Genomic DNA, 13,951 nt, shown 5'->3' on the forward strand with positions numbered 1-13,951 from the left:
TGAGAGAGTGATGTATCTCATCTCCCTCCGTGAAATGTTTTGAGAGTCCACAAAGAACCATCTGTTGTTGGGGATATACCGTGATGAGCAAGTTACCAATCAAAAATATTCTGCCAAGTTCATTGGACAGCATGTCAGGTGAATATGCTTGCTGTGGCAGTAGTGCTACACTGCATTCTTGGAAGAAGGCTTGTGTAATCCACTCCAGTTCTGACTGGTGTTAGCTGGGTGAAATATAAATTGGAGTTATCTGAAGGAAAGGGGGTGCCTCAACTTCTAAAAACTCTGTGGGGTTATGTTTTACATTCACATCACCATCAGTTTGTGAAAGTTGAGATGCTGTGCATTATTCAGTGGTGTCCAAGCTGTCACAGTTGGCATTTGTCAGCTCAACAAACACTCTGCTAGATTCTTACCACCAAATCAGTTTCTAACATGTGTGGCTGTATCTGTAGCACAGCAACTATTGAATGAAAATGAGGAAGCAGCAGTTTTTTCTCTACGTTACTGATTTAAGTGTAAATAAATCAAGCACAAATATCATCAGGAAGCATAGTGATAACTTATTCTTAATACAGTTTATTACGTTTCTCGTAAGCTTTATTTCGATGCACTCCTTAATTACATTAGTTCTTTGTCTCAATGTACTCGCTTCAGAACCCTCTAATGTGTGTATAATTTTGGCCCCAAAGCTTTGGAGCATCCTGATACTCTGGTAGCTTTTGATACACATCTTATAGTGCCAGTGTTTCATAACCTTATTATTTTTATTGAAACAGTTATGTTCTTTGGATACAGTCTATTGCTCAGTGATTCTTATAAACTGAGATGTACTCAGCATTACCTCTCCAACAGTGGCACTCATCTCCTCGCCCAGAAGTTCACGCTATCTGCTGTAAACATAAAGTGTGGGAAAATTTATTTTAGGGTGGTTGCAGCTAGTGTAATTCAAATAATTTGACAGAGATATTGTCGACTAGTCGTTTCCACCTTTCAAAGCTTGACTGTCCATACTTTAATGTGTGTGAGCGATAGGTACCGTGTGGTGTTAACATCTAAGCTGACCGGGTTTTTGTGCCAGAGTAGACAGCATACTTTTTCGGTGAAGTTTACGTTCAGACAAGAAGTAAACTTGGTAACTTACAACATACTTAACTTGGGTCTTGGGTGTATTTAAGGAAGATGGGTGGCTGTTTCTTGAAAATGTTTTGTGGTGTTTTTGAAAGATAGTTTGATTGTACATCTTTTGTGTAATATTTTTGTATTTCTGTTATATAAAAATACATAATGAATCCTTAAAAGTATCTAATATTTTGATATTAATTGGGTTATGGAAAACTGTCAGTTACATAATTCTTGTTAAACAGCTAAGAGCATTTTTTATTACTAATATCACTTAAAGCTGAATTTCAACATATAAAAACATCAAAAATACAAACTTTTAAATTTTTCTTTCAGTAGGAATTAAATACACTCTGTTTTGAGACCATTCACATGTATAAAAATGCCAAGAATGTGTCCCATTATTTTAGGGATGCTTAATTAACACTATAATCATTTTCATCAGATCTTACAATCTGATTAATTGTTACAGAAAAATATCAACTTCTGCAGTTAACTGTAATTGGTAAGAAAAGAAATGGTCCATTAGTATTTGCACAAAATACCAAGTACCCACTGCATTACCAGTGTATAATTAAGAGGTTGCTACTAAATGAAGATTGTGTCAAGAGTTCTAAGCCTTGTTTCAGAAAAAGTATCTTCAGTAGAAGCATCGGTAATTAATTTCCTCTACAGTTACTTCAAAGGAACATATCAGTGTAAAAAATTTAAATATTCATTTATTCTTGAAGTGCTTTATCATTTGAGTGATAACCGTCTGAACGTTTCAAATTATTATTGCGTGGTTTTCATTTTGGTACTTTTAAAGCAACAGTGACTAGAGGACGATATTGCCATATGTAATATTTTACGTTCTGTATTCGTGGTTGTGGGATACATTCTCTGCATATATTCCTTACATCATTCACATACAATAAAAGTTTCTATAGTACAGCACATTGCACAAACAACATTTTTTTAAAAAAAGAATAGGTCCGTATGTCTCATCGATCAGAGACGTTAGAACATGTCGGTCGAGAGTTCAATGTAGACTTTGCAGCTTGAACACAGCCAGGACCACATATTTTGTCACTTAATATGTCCAATACAGAAAATGTTTATGATGTGGTGTCAGTGAAGAGCTGTAATAGATTTCTTGGATATACATAGTAAAGTGAGTTTTGTTATTTTTTATGTTCATCGTAAACTATAAACATATTGTAGCTTGAAAACTTCAAAAAGACATAAGCTTGTTAGTTTGAAAATTCGTTTGTTTGAGTTATGTGTCTAAGGAATGTTTGTGTTCATCTTTCTTCTGCCAATGAAATGAGCTGCTTTTGGAGAATGTTGCAAATACACTGCACTCCTGTTATTCTTGCTTTTCATGCTTTGTGACACTGCTGCTGTTTCCATGAGTACAGCATATCAGTGGTGTGGCTCGTATGCAGTATACCATAATGCAGATTTATCAGTGAGATAGTTTCTTGAAGACACATCTATAAAACTGGCTACTATAGTTCATCAGTAATTCCACTCTTACAGAACTCAGCTGCAGTAAACGTAATAAATATTTTAAAACTGTCTTACATATCATTTTCTGTGATTGTTAGCATGGTAAGATGTAAGACAAAGAACCTCTGTGGAGATCGGGGGATATTAGTGAAATTTCCGTTTGAGAGTGGGAAGGAGGCATTGACTCAGAAACTAGAGGAAGAAGAAGAAGAAGGTGGATAAATGCAGTTTCATCAGAATGAATCATGAATGGTAGTGAAGTGAGAAGATTGTGCTGTCTACAGTTCTGTTTTTCTGCTTGCCTTTGCTTACACACTATGCTCGAGTATAATGGATTGGATTGTCTGATTTGTTTCTGAGATACTATTGGGTATCAACCCATATTTGGAGAATCAAATTCCCTCTCTGTAACAGACCAAAAACTGGATATATACTGTGAAGACTGAGCTTACGAGTGAGATCGTCAAATATATACACTTTGAAAGACAGTGCCACCTCCATTCAGGTCTAGGGTGTTCACATGATCCCTGAAGAACTGGCACTGCTGCAAGAAATAAGGTTGCAGTGAGACTATAGCCAGGCTTTGGGGTCGAAAAGAAAAAAATAACTAATATTCATCTTTATAGTATGCACTAAGTTAGGCTGTATGCCACTTCACATGTTGTGCTCTGTGAGGAACCGAGCAAAGATTTTTGTAGTGAGAGTCAAACATATTCATATATGCTTTCTCCTTAAAATCATGTGTTGTTTTCTGCCAGGAATAGTTCTGGTTACTTGTGAATTGTACTGAAGCATAATGACGGTTAACGTGGATATTGATTAAGTAAGTAATATTGGAATAACCTGCTTGTGTAGATTATATCATAGAGCAATGGCTTCCATGACGTGGAGGTGAGCTGTCCTCGTGGCTGTTGAAACTAATACATTGACTATTCTGGCTGTGGTTGTCAGAACTCTTAAGAAGCAGATGCCCGATTGCCAATTTCCGATCTCTGGTTAAAAAAAACTACACAGGTTATTAAACCAAACAGAAGAAAATCTGCAGACAGGTGTCGTAGATGACACTCCCAACTTACTTCAGAATGATGTGGTGAGAGGACGGCATCCAGCTGCGGAAACGTAATAGTAATGAGAAACGTGTGACGGTTGAGTGCCTGCCTCGTGTTAACCTCGAAGTAGGAACTAGCGTCAGTAAAGACAGGGACCAGATGACTACGATCAACTGCCACGACACTGACTGCATGTTGTTAGTGTCGACTGATCAGAAATGAGCATTTTTAAACTTGCTCTGGTCGTATTTGGAAATAAAGCTAACTCTGAATGTTGGAGCAGGTCATGTATTTGCTGCATCCTCGGAATCGGCAGGTGGTGCACTGGAGCGTCCAACCCGCAAAGTCTCGGCGTGTCCAGGGAGAGACAGCAGTCTTCGTTCGTGTCGCAGCGCCCCCACTCGGAGCTGCCCGCCTCCTCGGGCCGACCGGACTCAGCTCAGCCCAGCTCGGCCAGCACGGAGTTGAGGTCCTCCTGCAGCGTCAGCGACATCTCCTTCTGCTTGAACAGCTCGTCCTTGAGGCGGTCGATGTTGGCCTTGAGCAGAAAGTTGCCCTTCTTGAGGGCGGCCAGCGCGTTCTCGTGCCTCTTGGCCCTCTCCGTGAGGTTCTGCTTCCGCTTCTCCGGCGGCGCGTCGGGCGCCAGGTCTCCGTCGCTCTGCTCCTCCTCGGACTGCTCGCTCTCAGACTCTGATTCGCTTTCCGTTTCGCTCTCCTCTTCCTCCTCATCTTCGTCTTCCTCGTCGTCTTCTTCCTCCTGAAACGGAGAGCCAGGTTCAACATCTCGGAAAAAATTGTGCGTTCGCACCTGGGTAATAATAAAATCTTTAGCAAAATAAGATTGATCTGCAGGGGTTGTTCCACTCAAAATATCTGTAACACACTCACTGTAATATATAAGTATCAAATAATAAAAGTACATCAGTTGCTATTTTTCAATACCTATCAATATACTTGTGTATGTAAATCAATGCATCTTATTTTTTTAGAAGCACTGTTTGTAAAATGAATGCTGCAGCTAACTAACGCCATAGTTAACAAAAGGGGCACTCAGTTACGCGTGTTTAATTCGACGAATTTACTCGAGAGACTCCTGTGGCTGGGCAGACATCATAGGAGTTGCAAAATGTTCACTTTAGCTTGCCATCACCTCTTTTAAAGGCTCCACAGATGCCTACGATAAATGCTTTGATACACTGGTAACTATAATATGTTTACATACAAAAGTTTTTAATCTGTCACTTTACCGCAACTACCAAGAAATTGGAATTCAGAAAAATATAATCTTTGAAAAGCGTTCGACAAAAAATTTGAGACACATATGTCATGCAATTGGATTAGGAACTATAATAGCAACAAACTCTCACAAGTTTGACATCATCTCACATTTACGCAATATAAAATAGGGGTTTGCATTCATCATTATCAGTATTTCGCCTGAAACTAAGGTGGTGCACTCAGAAACTGTTGCTGTGTGGGCGTGTAAATGAAGGAGAAGGTGTTTCTTTGTCATTTCCGCCTTCATTCAGGAAGTTAGTATTAGTCGCTCTTTACTTAGCGCGGTGGGAAATTTGTGATAAGTTCCTAAGGGACCAAACTGCAGAGGTCGTCGGTCGCTAGGCTTACACAGTACCTAAACTAACTTACGGTAGGGATAACACACACACACACACACACACACACACACACACACACACACACACACATCCGAGGGAGGACTTGAACCACCAACGGGGCGGGGTGGGGGTGGGGGGGACCCGCGCGAACTGTTGCAGGGCGCCCAGACCGCCAAGCTATATGGCCCGGCGCAGAGGGAGGGAGTGTCGTGGTGGTGGTCCCCTCTGTCTTGCGATACTCTTAGCTTCATTTGTTTTGTTGCTCCTACTTGTGGACTATCGAATCGTCATGGATTTGTTGTGCCAGGTGCACCTTTACTTGGCAGGAATGTTTTCTACAGGCAATCAGGATGCAAGGCCGCAAAGTTTGTAATTTTCTGGGTTCTTCTGCCATCTTCGCGACTCTTCGTTTTTATTTTACTTTATTCCCTAAAAGATTGTTGAGAAATTTGGAATTTTATTTATCCAAGAATATAAACGTTTTCACGACTCTCTTCTTTTAGAGGGAGGGAGGGATGACCAGCCGTAGCACCCTTTATCCGCTATATTTTAGGTAGAACCTTCTAAAGGAGTACTTATTGACGATGATATTCACACTGGAAAAACACAATCTGTAGTTTTGTAAACACCTCACTTTAGGCCATAATAATCCAGGAGAGAAACAAATAAAGTTATTCTGTCATATTGACATAACTCAAGCGGTAGTTGGAATAAAGACGGGCCCTATTGACACCAGAGCAGCGCCTTTCTCTCTGTAGCGTGTAGCGGGCATCTGTTTTATGATTTCTCTCTCCATGTGTAAGAGTCTCTTCATATTGGCGTACTGCGTTCTGTTCTGTCTGTGCTATATTTTTGGGGGGAAGCGAGCAGTAGCTGTAGCTGTGTATGCATACCGTTCTGAATTTCACTGCCTCTTTCATAATCATTCAAAGCGCCTGACGTTCCAAAAGACCAGAGTCCAGCGTGATCAGGTCTGCAGAATCCCCGCAATGTGTTTATAGTACTCCACATTTCATTTCTGGAGAAATTATAAACCCACGTGCAAAAATATTTGCCTGGTTTCTTGTTGCAAAACCTTACTTATGCGACAGTCTCTTATAATAGCAGCATCACACTGTGTTACAAAGTAAATATGTTAGGTATATTTTCCAAGTACTTCTATGGCTATGTGCAAGGTATTTACAAAGAAGTCTATTTTTCCTTTTTATTGTGACAGATGAACTTGGTTCCATGTTGTAAGTTTCCAGCCAAATATACTGATACACATACACATATCAATAGTATCGCCTCTTAAGAATCTTTGTATGCACCAGGAAAACTTGGCAAGCAGATATGAAACTGCATTAATGCCATACTGCTCTAATATTTGACACCAGAACTATACGTGCATGCACGCTGCCAAACACAACATGTTTTGTTGTTAAGAAACTGGACAAGAACAAGTGTGTACCTAATTAGTATTGCGTTATTGTTGTCGTGGTCTTCAGTCCGAAGAGTGATTCGATATAGCTCTCCATGCATTTTAACACTAGAGCGGCGGAAGGGGTCAAAATGACCCCTGTCATACGTTTTTCGTTCATTGTCATATCCAATTTATTTACTTCCTTGATGAAATTATATGACTTCTAATTTTTCTCCTCTTTCTGAAGATGTTTTAGTATTTACAAAATATTTTAATTTTCTTCGCCATTTCATTCAGTATACCTAGAACGGCGGGAGGGGTCAATTTGACCCCTCTGTAATTTATGTTCTGAATATAAGTATATTATCCGACAATACAGTGGCAACAGCGAGCAGTAACGCAGAGCAGTTGCTCCTCATTGTTGCAACTTGGCACGTGTACATTCCAGTCCGCCACTGCTTATGTTGTCACTGAGGCAGTCTTTGTCCGCGGAACACGTTTTCGAACAAGTATCGTCAGCATGGACTTTCTGATGAAGAAGTTTTATATCTCTTAGAGAATTCCGAAGTTGAATTGGAAATTGACTTCACTGATGAAGATGATGATTATGTACCTGAGACAAGTGAAGATGAAGACATTGTGAACGATGGGCGATTAGTGGAGGAGGATTCAGATGCTGATATACGTCAGTCATCACCTCTTTCAACCCAGCAGGTACGGTTGGAAGTGTCTAGAAAGATAATTGCAAGGGATGGAACCGTGTGGCAGATTGGAAATTATTCATCTTCTGGAAGGCGGTCAGCTGTGAATGTTCTGAAGGAGAGAGGAGGTCCCACTGCTTATGCTTGCCAACGAGTAGACAGGTCTGTCATCAGTGCCTTCCGTCTTATTTTTGATGAAACACTGCTATGTCTCATGAAGAAATACGCGGAATCAAATCCTCGAAAAGTACTAAAAAACAATGACTAGGCCGTGTCACTCGAGGAACTGGAGAAACTGATAGCCATCATGTATGTTCGAGGTCTGTTGTGCACAAAAGGTATGTCTATGGATTATCTCTGGTCGCACTCGTGGGGGCCTGCTTTTATCAAGGATATTATGCGAAAGGACAGATTTCAGAAGCTTCTCAGATTTCTCTGTTAGGTGAAAAATCAACCCGGGCTGAACGCCTGGCAGCCAACAAATTCGCTCTAGTATCTGAAATTCGGGGAAAGTTCATTGAAAAGTATTTGCGCCTACCACCCTGGACAAATATAACCACTGACTAGCAGCTGTTACCAAGCAAAGCAAAATGCAGGTTGATTCAATTCATGTCCAACAAACCAGACAAATATGGTGTCAAATTCTGGTTGGCTGTAACTACAAAGTAATGTTTTCCTATACCTCGGCATAGAGGACACGCAGAGAGAGAAACAAACTCTTGGAGAGTATGTCATTCTGTGTCTCATAGAGCCATTTGTAAATCAAGGAAGAAATGTGACCACAGACAACTTCTTTACGTCTCTTCAACTTGCTAAAAAGCTCAAAAAGAAAACTTCAGTAGTCGGTGCAATGAACAAGATCTGCCGTGAAATCCCCAATGAAGTAAGGAAGCCGAATGCTAAAATATACTCCACCACAATACTGGATAATAGTGGCAACACAGACTGCACCTTACAGTACACCAAAGAAAGAAGAATAAAAATGTCATTCTTCTGAGTTCGCTGCATGCTGAAGTAGCAATAAGCAAGGAAGGAAAGAAAAAACCTGAAACTGGAACATTCTACAAAGCAACAAAGTACGGGGTGGACATGGTCGATCAAATGAGCCATAAATGTACTATGAAGGTTGCATGTAAGAGATGGCCAATGCATGTCTTCTACAACATAGTGGACATTGCGGCAATAAATTTATGGGTCATCTACAACATTGTAACGAACAAGAAAATGGAAAGGAAGTAGTTCATACTTCAACTGGCAAATGAACTCAAGGGAACGAAAGAGCAAGAACATCAGGCAGAGGAAGACAGTATGGGACTGAAATTACCTAGAAAGCGGAGGAAATGTCAAATCAGCCTCTGTAAAGACAACAAGACCAGCGAAAACTGTGTACAGTGCCACAAAGCCGTGTGCGAAAAATGTGCTTGTAAAACAGAAATCACCTGTGCTAAGTGCGTCTAGCAGCTTCAAATGACTTGAGTGGAAAGTAATACAGAGCTGTTCGTACAACACATGTGAGAGTAAAATGAAACAAATATACTAAATGTGTCTAGAAGGTTGTATGAATAGTTAATAAAAAAATTGTATAATACATTGTTGTTCAAATAAATTAGTAATTATTATTTCTAATTGTAAATACTTGTTGAGATTACTAGAAATAAAGTATGGATTAACATACACTAAAAAATTACTTGTATAAGTCAAATATGAAAATAATTTATGTGGGGTCAAAATTACCGTTCTAGTGTTAAACGTGCCCATTGTATTCAAGCCTTGATGTCTGTCTAGAATTCCTCCGCCTCCCCCCCCCCCCCCCCTCCCTACACACACACACACACACACACACACACACACACACACACACACACACACACACACACACACACACACACACACACACACACACACACTCTTTCTTACAATTCCATATTCAGATTCCTTCTCTTGGTCAATCCATATAGTCAAGTTATGCTGCCATAATTTCTTTTTTTCCCCAGTTCGATTCAGTACGTTCTCACATATTATTCCACCTACCCATCTAATCTTCAGTATTCTTCTACAGTACATTATTTAAGACTCTTCAGTTCTGAACTCCTTATTGTCTAAGTTTCACTCCCAAACAATCTGCACTATAGACAAATACTTCCACAAAGAGTTCCGGACACTTAGTTTATATTAGAGTAGGATAGCGCGCGCTGCTTCACTCGCGTAGACTGTCCTTTTAAGTGAAGTTTTATGTTCACAAAATAAAACACCTTCTGAGCTTTTCATGCTGATTAAGGCAATAGACGCATAGTCTTTTCAGAACGTATTTCCGGCCAAAAAGTGATTCTGTTGGCTTCAGTCCAGTCCAAAGTTTTTGTTAATCAGGCCTTTTGTGTTCTCAGGGAAATATTTCCATAGCAACTTTTATCCCATAACATGTATTTCTCAATTCTAACTGAGAAGTGAAATACCAGTTTTCATAAATTTACCTTCAAATATTTTTAATGTAACGAAATGTTTTCTTAAAAATTTTGATCCCCTGTTGTACATGTTAGGGGTAGAATTTCCAGAAACACTGAAACACGTATTGATTTTTTAAACAGAAAAGTCAAATATCAATTGCCATAGATGTAGCCTTAAATATCCTGTAGTTCTTCAGTAATTATTTACTTTCAAAAAAGCCTTTACCCACTGTTTTATCCCCTTAGTGGGTGAGTTTCCAAAAAATACTAAAACATATTTTTTATTTTCTGACTGAGAAACCAAATACCAGTTTTGTAGTTCTAGCTTCAAAAAAGCCCTTGATAGTGACATACTTTCAAAAAGCCTTTCATCTTCTATTTCACCTCCTTAGGAGTGGAATTTCGGACAATCTCCTCATAAACGATGGGTACAGTATAAGACCAACACCCTCTCCAATCTTCAATTTTCCATCCTTAGCGATGTTGCCTGGTGATGATGAGTCAGTCTGTCAGAACATTGCCTTTTATATACAGAGATTTTTAACAAATTTCTGTTTTTCAGAACTGCTTTCTTTGCTGCTGTCAGCCTGCATTTTATATTCTTTCTACTTCGGCCATCACCTGTTACAGCAAAACTCATCTACTAATTTTAATGTCACATTTCCGTATCTAATTTCCTCAGCATCACTTGATTTATTTAGATCACATTCCATTACCCTTGTTTTTCTTTTGCTGATTTTCATCTTCTTCTAATTATTTTTCAAGTCGGTATCCGCTGCATTCAGCTACTCTTTGAAGTCCTTGGCTGTCTCTGACAGAATTACAATGTCATCGGCAAACCTCAATATTTTTATTTCTTGTCCCTGAACTCTATTTCCCTTTCCAAAGTTCTCCCCGTACACTCGGAATTCTTTGAGCTACAAACCATGAAAGACACCTTCATTCGCTTACAGTGCCTATGGAAAGAGGTGGTATTCTGCTGGCTACAAGCCCATATAGCAACAATGAGGTGGTGGTGAGGAGAGGGGGGGGGGGGGGGTGCAGCAGTTACGGATGCGTGCACTCTACGACGTAAAGTCCCCGAGCCCACAGTGATCTTACTGTGTAGATAGTGGCTGGCAGTGAGGAACACGAGACTGCAGTTTGCGAAGCCAGCAACCCACGTGTGGCTCTACTGTTCCTGGACACTGGGCTGTGGTACAAAGCTCATACCGTGACGCCACTTATTTCGACATCTGACACTCCAATCAAAAAGGCTTGAGGTTCACTCTGGATTTGATATAAGGATTTTTGTCTGCATCCTTTCTTTCATCTTTGTCAGTGAACTGTTTACCTGAAAAATGCCGAGTGGCACTTTGGTTGGATTAGATTTATACTGTAGATTCAGCCATAACCGCCTGGACAAGTCAGTTCCGAGGTCAGAAGGAGGCAAGGGCATACTACCTCTAATAGGACCGTATCCTTTCTGTTCTGTACTTGTCTTTGTTTTAATATCAGCGATTGTGGTGCTAAAGGTTTCGTGGGTATGCCTCCCAATTTGGAATTTATTTGGAGGGATTTTGGGAGACAGCTCCTGTATTCTCCTTGCAGCCAGTAGGAACCAACAACAGCCATTGCAGAACATAGGGTATGTATAGTGAAGCACCGAGGTGTTAATGACAGCTTTACCTTAAGTTGCACTTTCTAACAAGAGGACAGTCTGTTATTTGAGTGGGGATTTCGTAAGCGTAGCATTGGTAACCAGACAAACCTCCGCTGGGCAGTGTAATTTTAACGTGTTTTTTTTCTGTTGGAACACGTGTTCATTTTTAAACTTCAGTATGAGACGAGCATTGGAGTTACGTGAGCAGTAATTAATATAAAATGTGGTAATATGTATATGGCCGGCCGTGGTGGCCGTGCGGTTCTAGGCGCTTCAGTTTGGAACCGCGCGACTGTAAGGTCGCAGGTTCGAATTCTGCCTTGGGCATGGATGTGTGTGATGTCCTTAAGTTAGTTAGGTTTAAGTAGTTCTAAGTTCTAGGGGACTGATAACCTCAGATGTTAAGTCCCATAGTGCTCACAGCCATTTGAGCCAATATGTATATGGGAAGTAAAGTGCCTGATGAGGCGAAAGCAGATTAATTAACATATTTCAAGAGATTGTGATAGGAGATCATTCAACGGAGTATCGCTGTATGTACACAGAGCCAAATAATTCAGGGTAAGAATAGCGTGCAGTAGCAAGAAGTGATAAGTGCCCGTATATCAAGTTTAAAATAATTCCCAGGGATTGAATGGTACATAGGCTATCTGATCCAAAGTATTCGCACATCGCCATGTAATGCGGAATTGACCGCTAGATGTCACTTGAGGCGGGGAATATTGTGTTGTCGGTAGAGAAGCAGTAGTCAGTCAGGAGAGCTCAGTGACTGCGAACGTGGACCAGTTATTGGGTGTTACCATCGGGGTCCTCCGTTCTAAAGCTGCCCATGTCGACTGATGGTGGTGTGGATGAGAAGTGGATACGCACAGGGACAAACAGCTAACTAAAGACCAGGCAGACCTCTTATACTGACGAACGGAGAATATGGAGCATTGTGAAGAGTGGTTGTAAAAAATCGCATGCAATCTGCAGAAGGGATCACTCCTGAATTCATAAGGAGTTAAAGAGAATAGTCGAGCAGCTATTCATAAGCCACACCTTTCTGTAATCGGTGCTAAGTGACACTTGCAAAGAACGATGGCACTGGAAACGAGTGATTTGGAGTGATGACACTACACCCTGTGGCAATCTGATGGAAGGGTTTGGATTTTGCGATTGCCTGGAGAACGTCATCTGTCATCGCGTGTGGTGCCAACAGTAAAGCACAGAGGAAGTGGTGTTATGGTATGAGGGCTTTTACCGTGGTTAGAGAGTGGTTACGTTATTGTGCTTCATAAAGTGCTAAATGCGGAAGAATATGAACACATTTTATAGCATTCTATACTGCCTAAAGTACAGGAACAGTTGGGAGACTGACTGATTTTATCAGTATGACAATGCACACTGTCATAAAGCAGCGCCTTTGGAAACTTGTGGTAAGTTCCTATGGGACCAAACTGCTGAGCTGAGGTGATGGGTCCCTAGGCTTACACACTACTTAATCTAACTTAAACTAACTTACGCTAAGGACAGAAAACACACACACACACACACACACACACACACACACACACACACACACACACACACACTCACACACACTCACTCTGATGCCCGAGGGAGGACTCGAACCTCGGGGGGGGGGGGGGGGGGGGCGAGCCGCGCCAACCGTGATGACAAGGTGCTTTAGACGGCGCGGGTACCCTGCAGCGGCTTTGAGGAAATTGTTTGCTGCCTAGAACATTCCTGAAATGGACTAGCCTGCCCTGAGTCCTGACATGAACCCTTTGGGATGAAGTAGAGCGTCAACATCGCTGCTGACCCCAGCATCCAACATTTTTGGTTTCGGCTCTAGAAGAATGGGTCGCTGTTCGTCCACAGACATTTCATTGAAAGTGTCTCGAGGCGAATTCAAGCCGACCTAAAGGCAAAGACTGTAGTCACGTGCATACTTTTGATCAGATGGTGTATTTACTTTATGCTACAGAGTGAACTGGATTGTATAAACAATTCTCTGTGTACTTGTCACGTTAATTCTCGATGAAAATATGAGATACCGAGTATAACGACCATTGTCCGGCATTTCATGGCATTGGGTATCAGTGAGATTGTGTTACTTTTTCTAGTCAGTTGCTTTCTTGCAATGGGCTACGTGATAGATGTACTGGCAGAAGTGAAGTTGTGAGGGCGGGTCGTGAGTTGTACCTAGATTGCTCAGTTGAGGTAGCACATTCTTGTGAAAGGCAAAGATCCTGATCTGAGACACAGTTGTTAAATGGCAGGAAGTCTCAGTGGTGGTTAATGTGGAAAGCTTCAATCTTCATCGAGAATTAACGAGATAAGTGCACCGAGAACAGTTGATGTAACGGATTCGTTGCAAAATACTTTACGATTATCATAAACAAACAACTATAAAGATCATTTGGAAATAATCCAGGAAAACAGAGCTGAGAGTGAAAGTTGTGTTGCAATAACAGTGGAAAGTTTGAATGCGAACTTGAA

General features: G+C 40.8%; 1 protein-coding gene across 2 annotated transcripts in view; it reads right to left on the bottom strand.

The window, feature by feature from the left end:
* Positions 1-1,353: 1,353 nt before the first annotated feature.
* The window catches only part of LOC124711586 (bromodomain-containing protein 4-like), a 222,290-nt gene continuing 209,692 nt past the window's right edge, over positions 1,354-13,951 (bottom strand). For both annotated transcript variants that reach the window (XM_047241734.1, XM_047241735.1), the window contains exon 12: positions 1,354-4,419. In XM_047241734.1, coding sequence (XP_047097690.1) covers positions 4,102-4,419 — 318 coding nt within the window. In that variant the 3' untranslated portion in view covers positions 1,354-4,101. The remainder of the gene's footprint in view (positions 4,420-13,951) is intronic.

This window comes from Schistocerca piceifrons, chromosome 8, assembly GCF_021461385.2.
Source record: "Schistocerca piceifrons isolate TAMUIC-IGC-003096 chromosome 8, iqSchPice1.1, whole genome shotgun sequence".
Taxonomy (NCBI): domain Eukaryota; kingdom Metazoa; phylum Arthropoda; class Insecta; order Orthoptera; family Acrididae; genus Schistocerca; species Schistocerca piceifrons.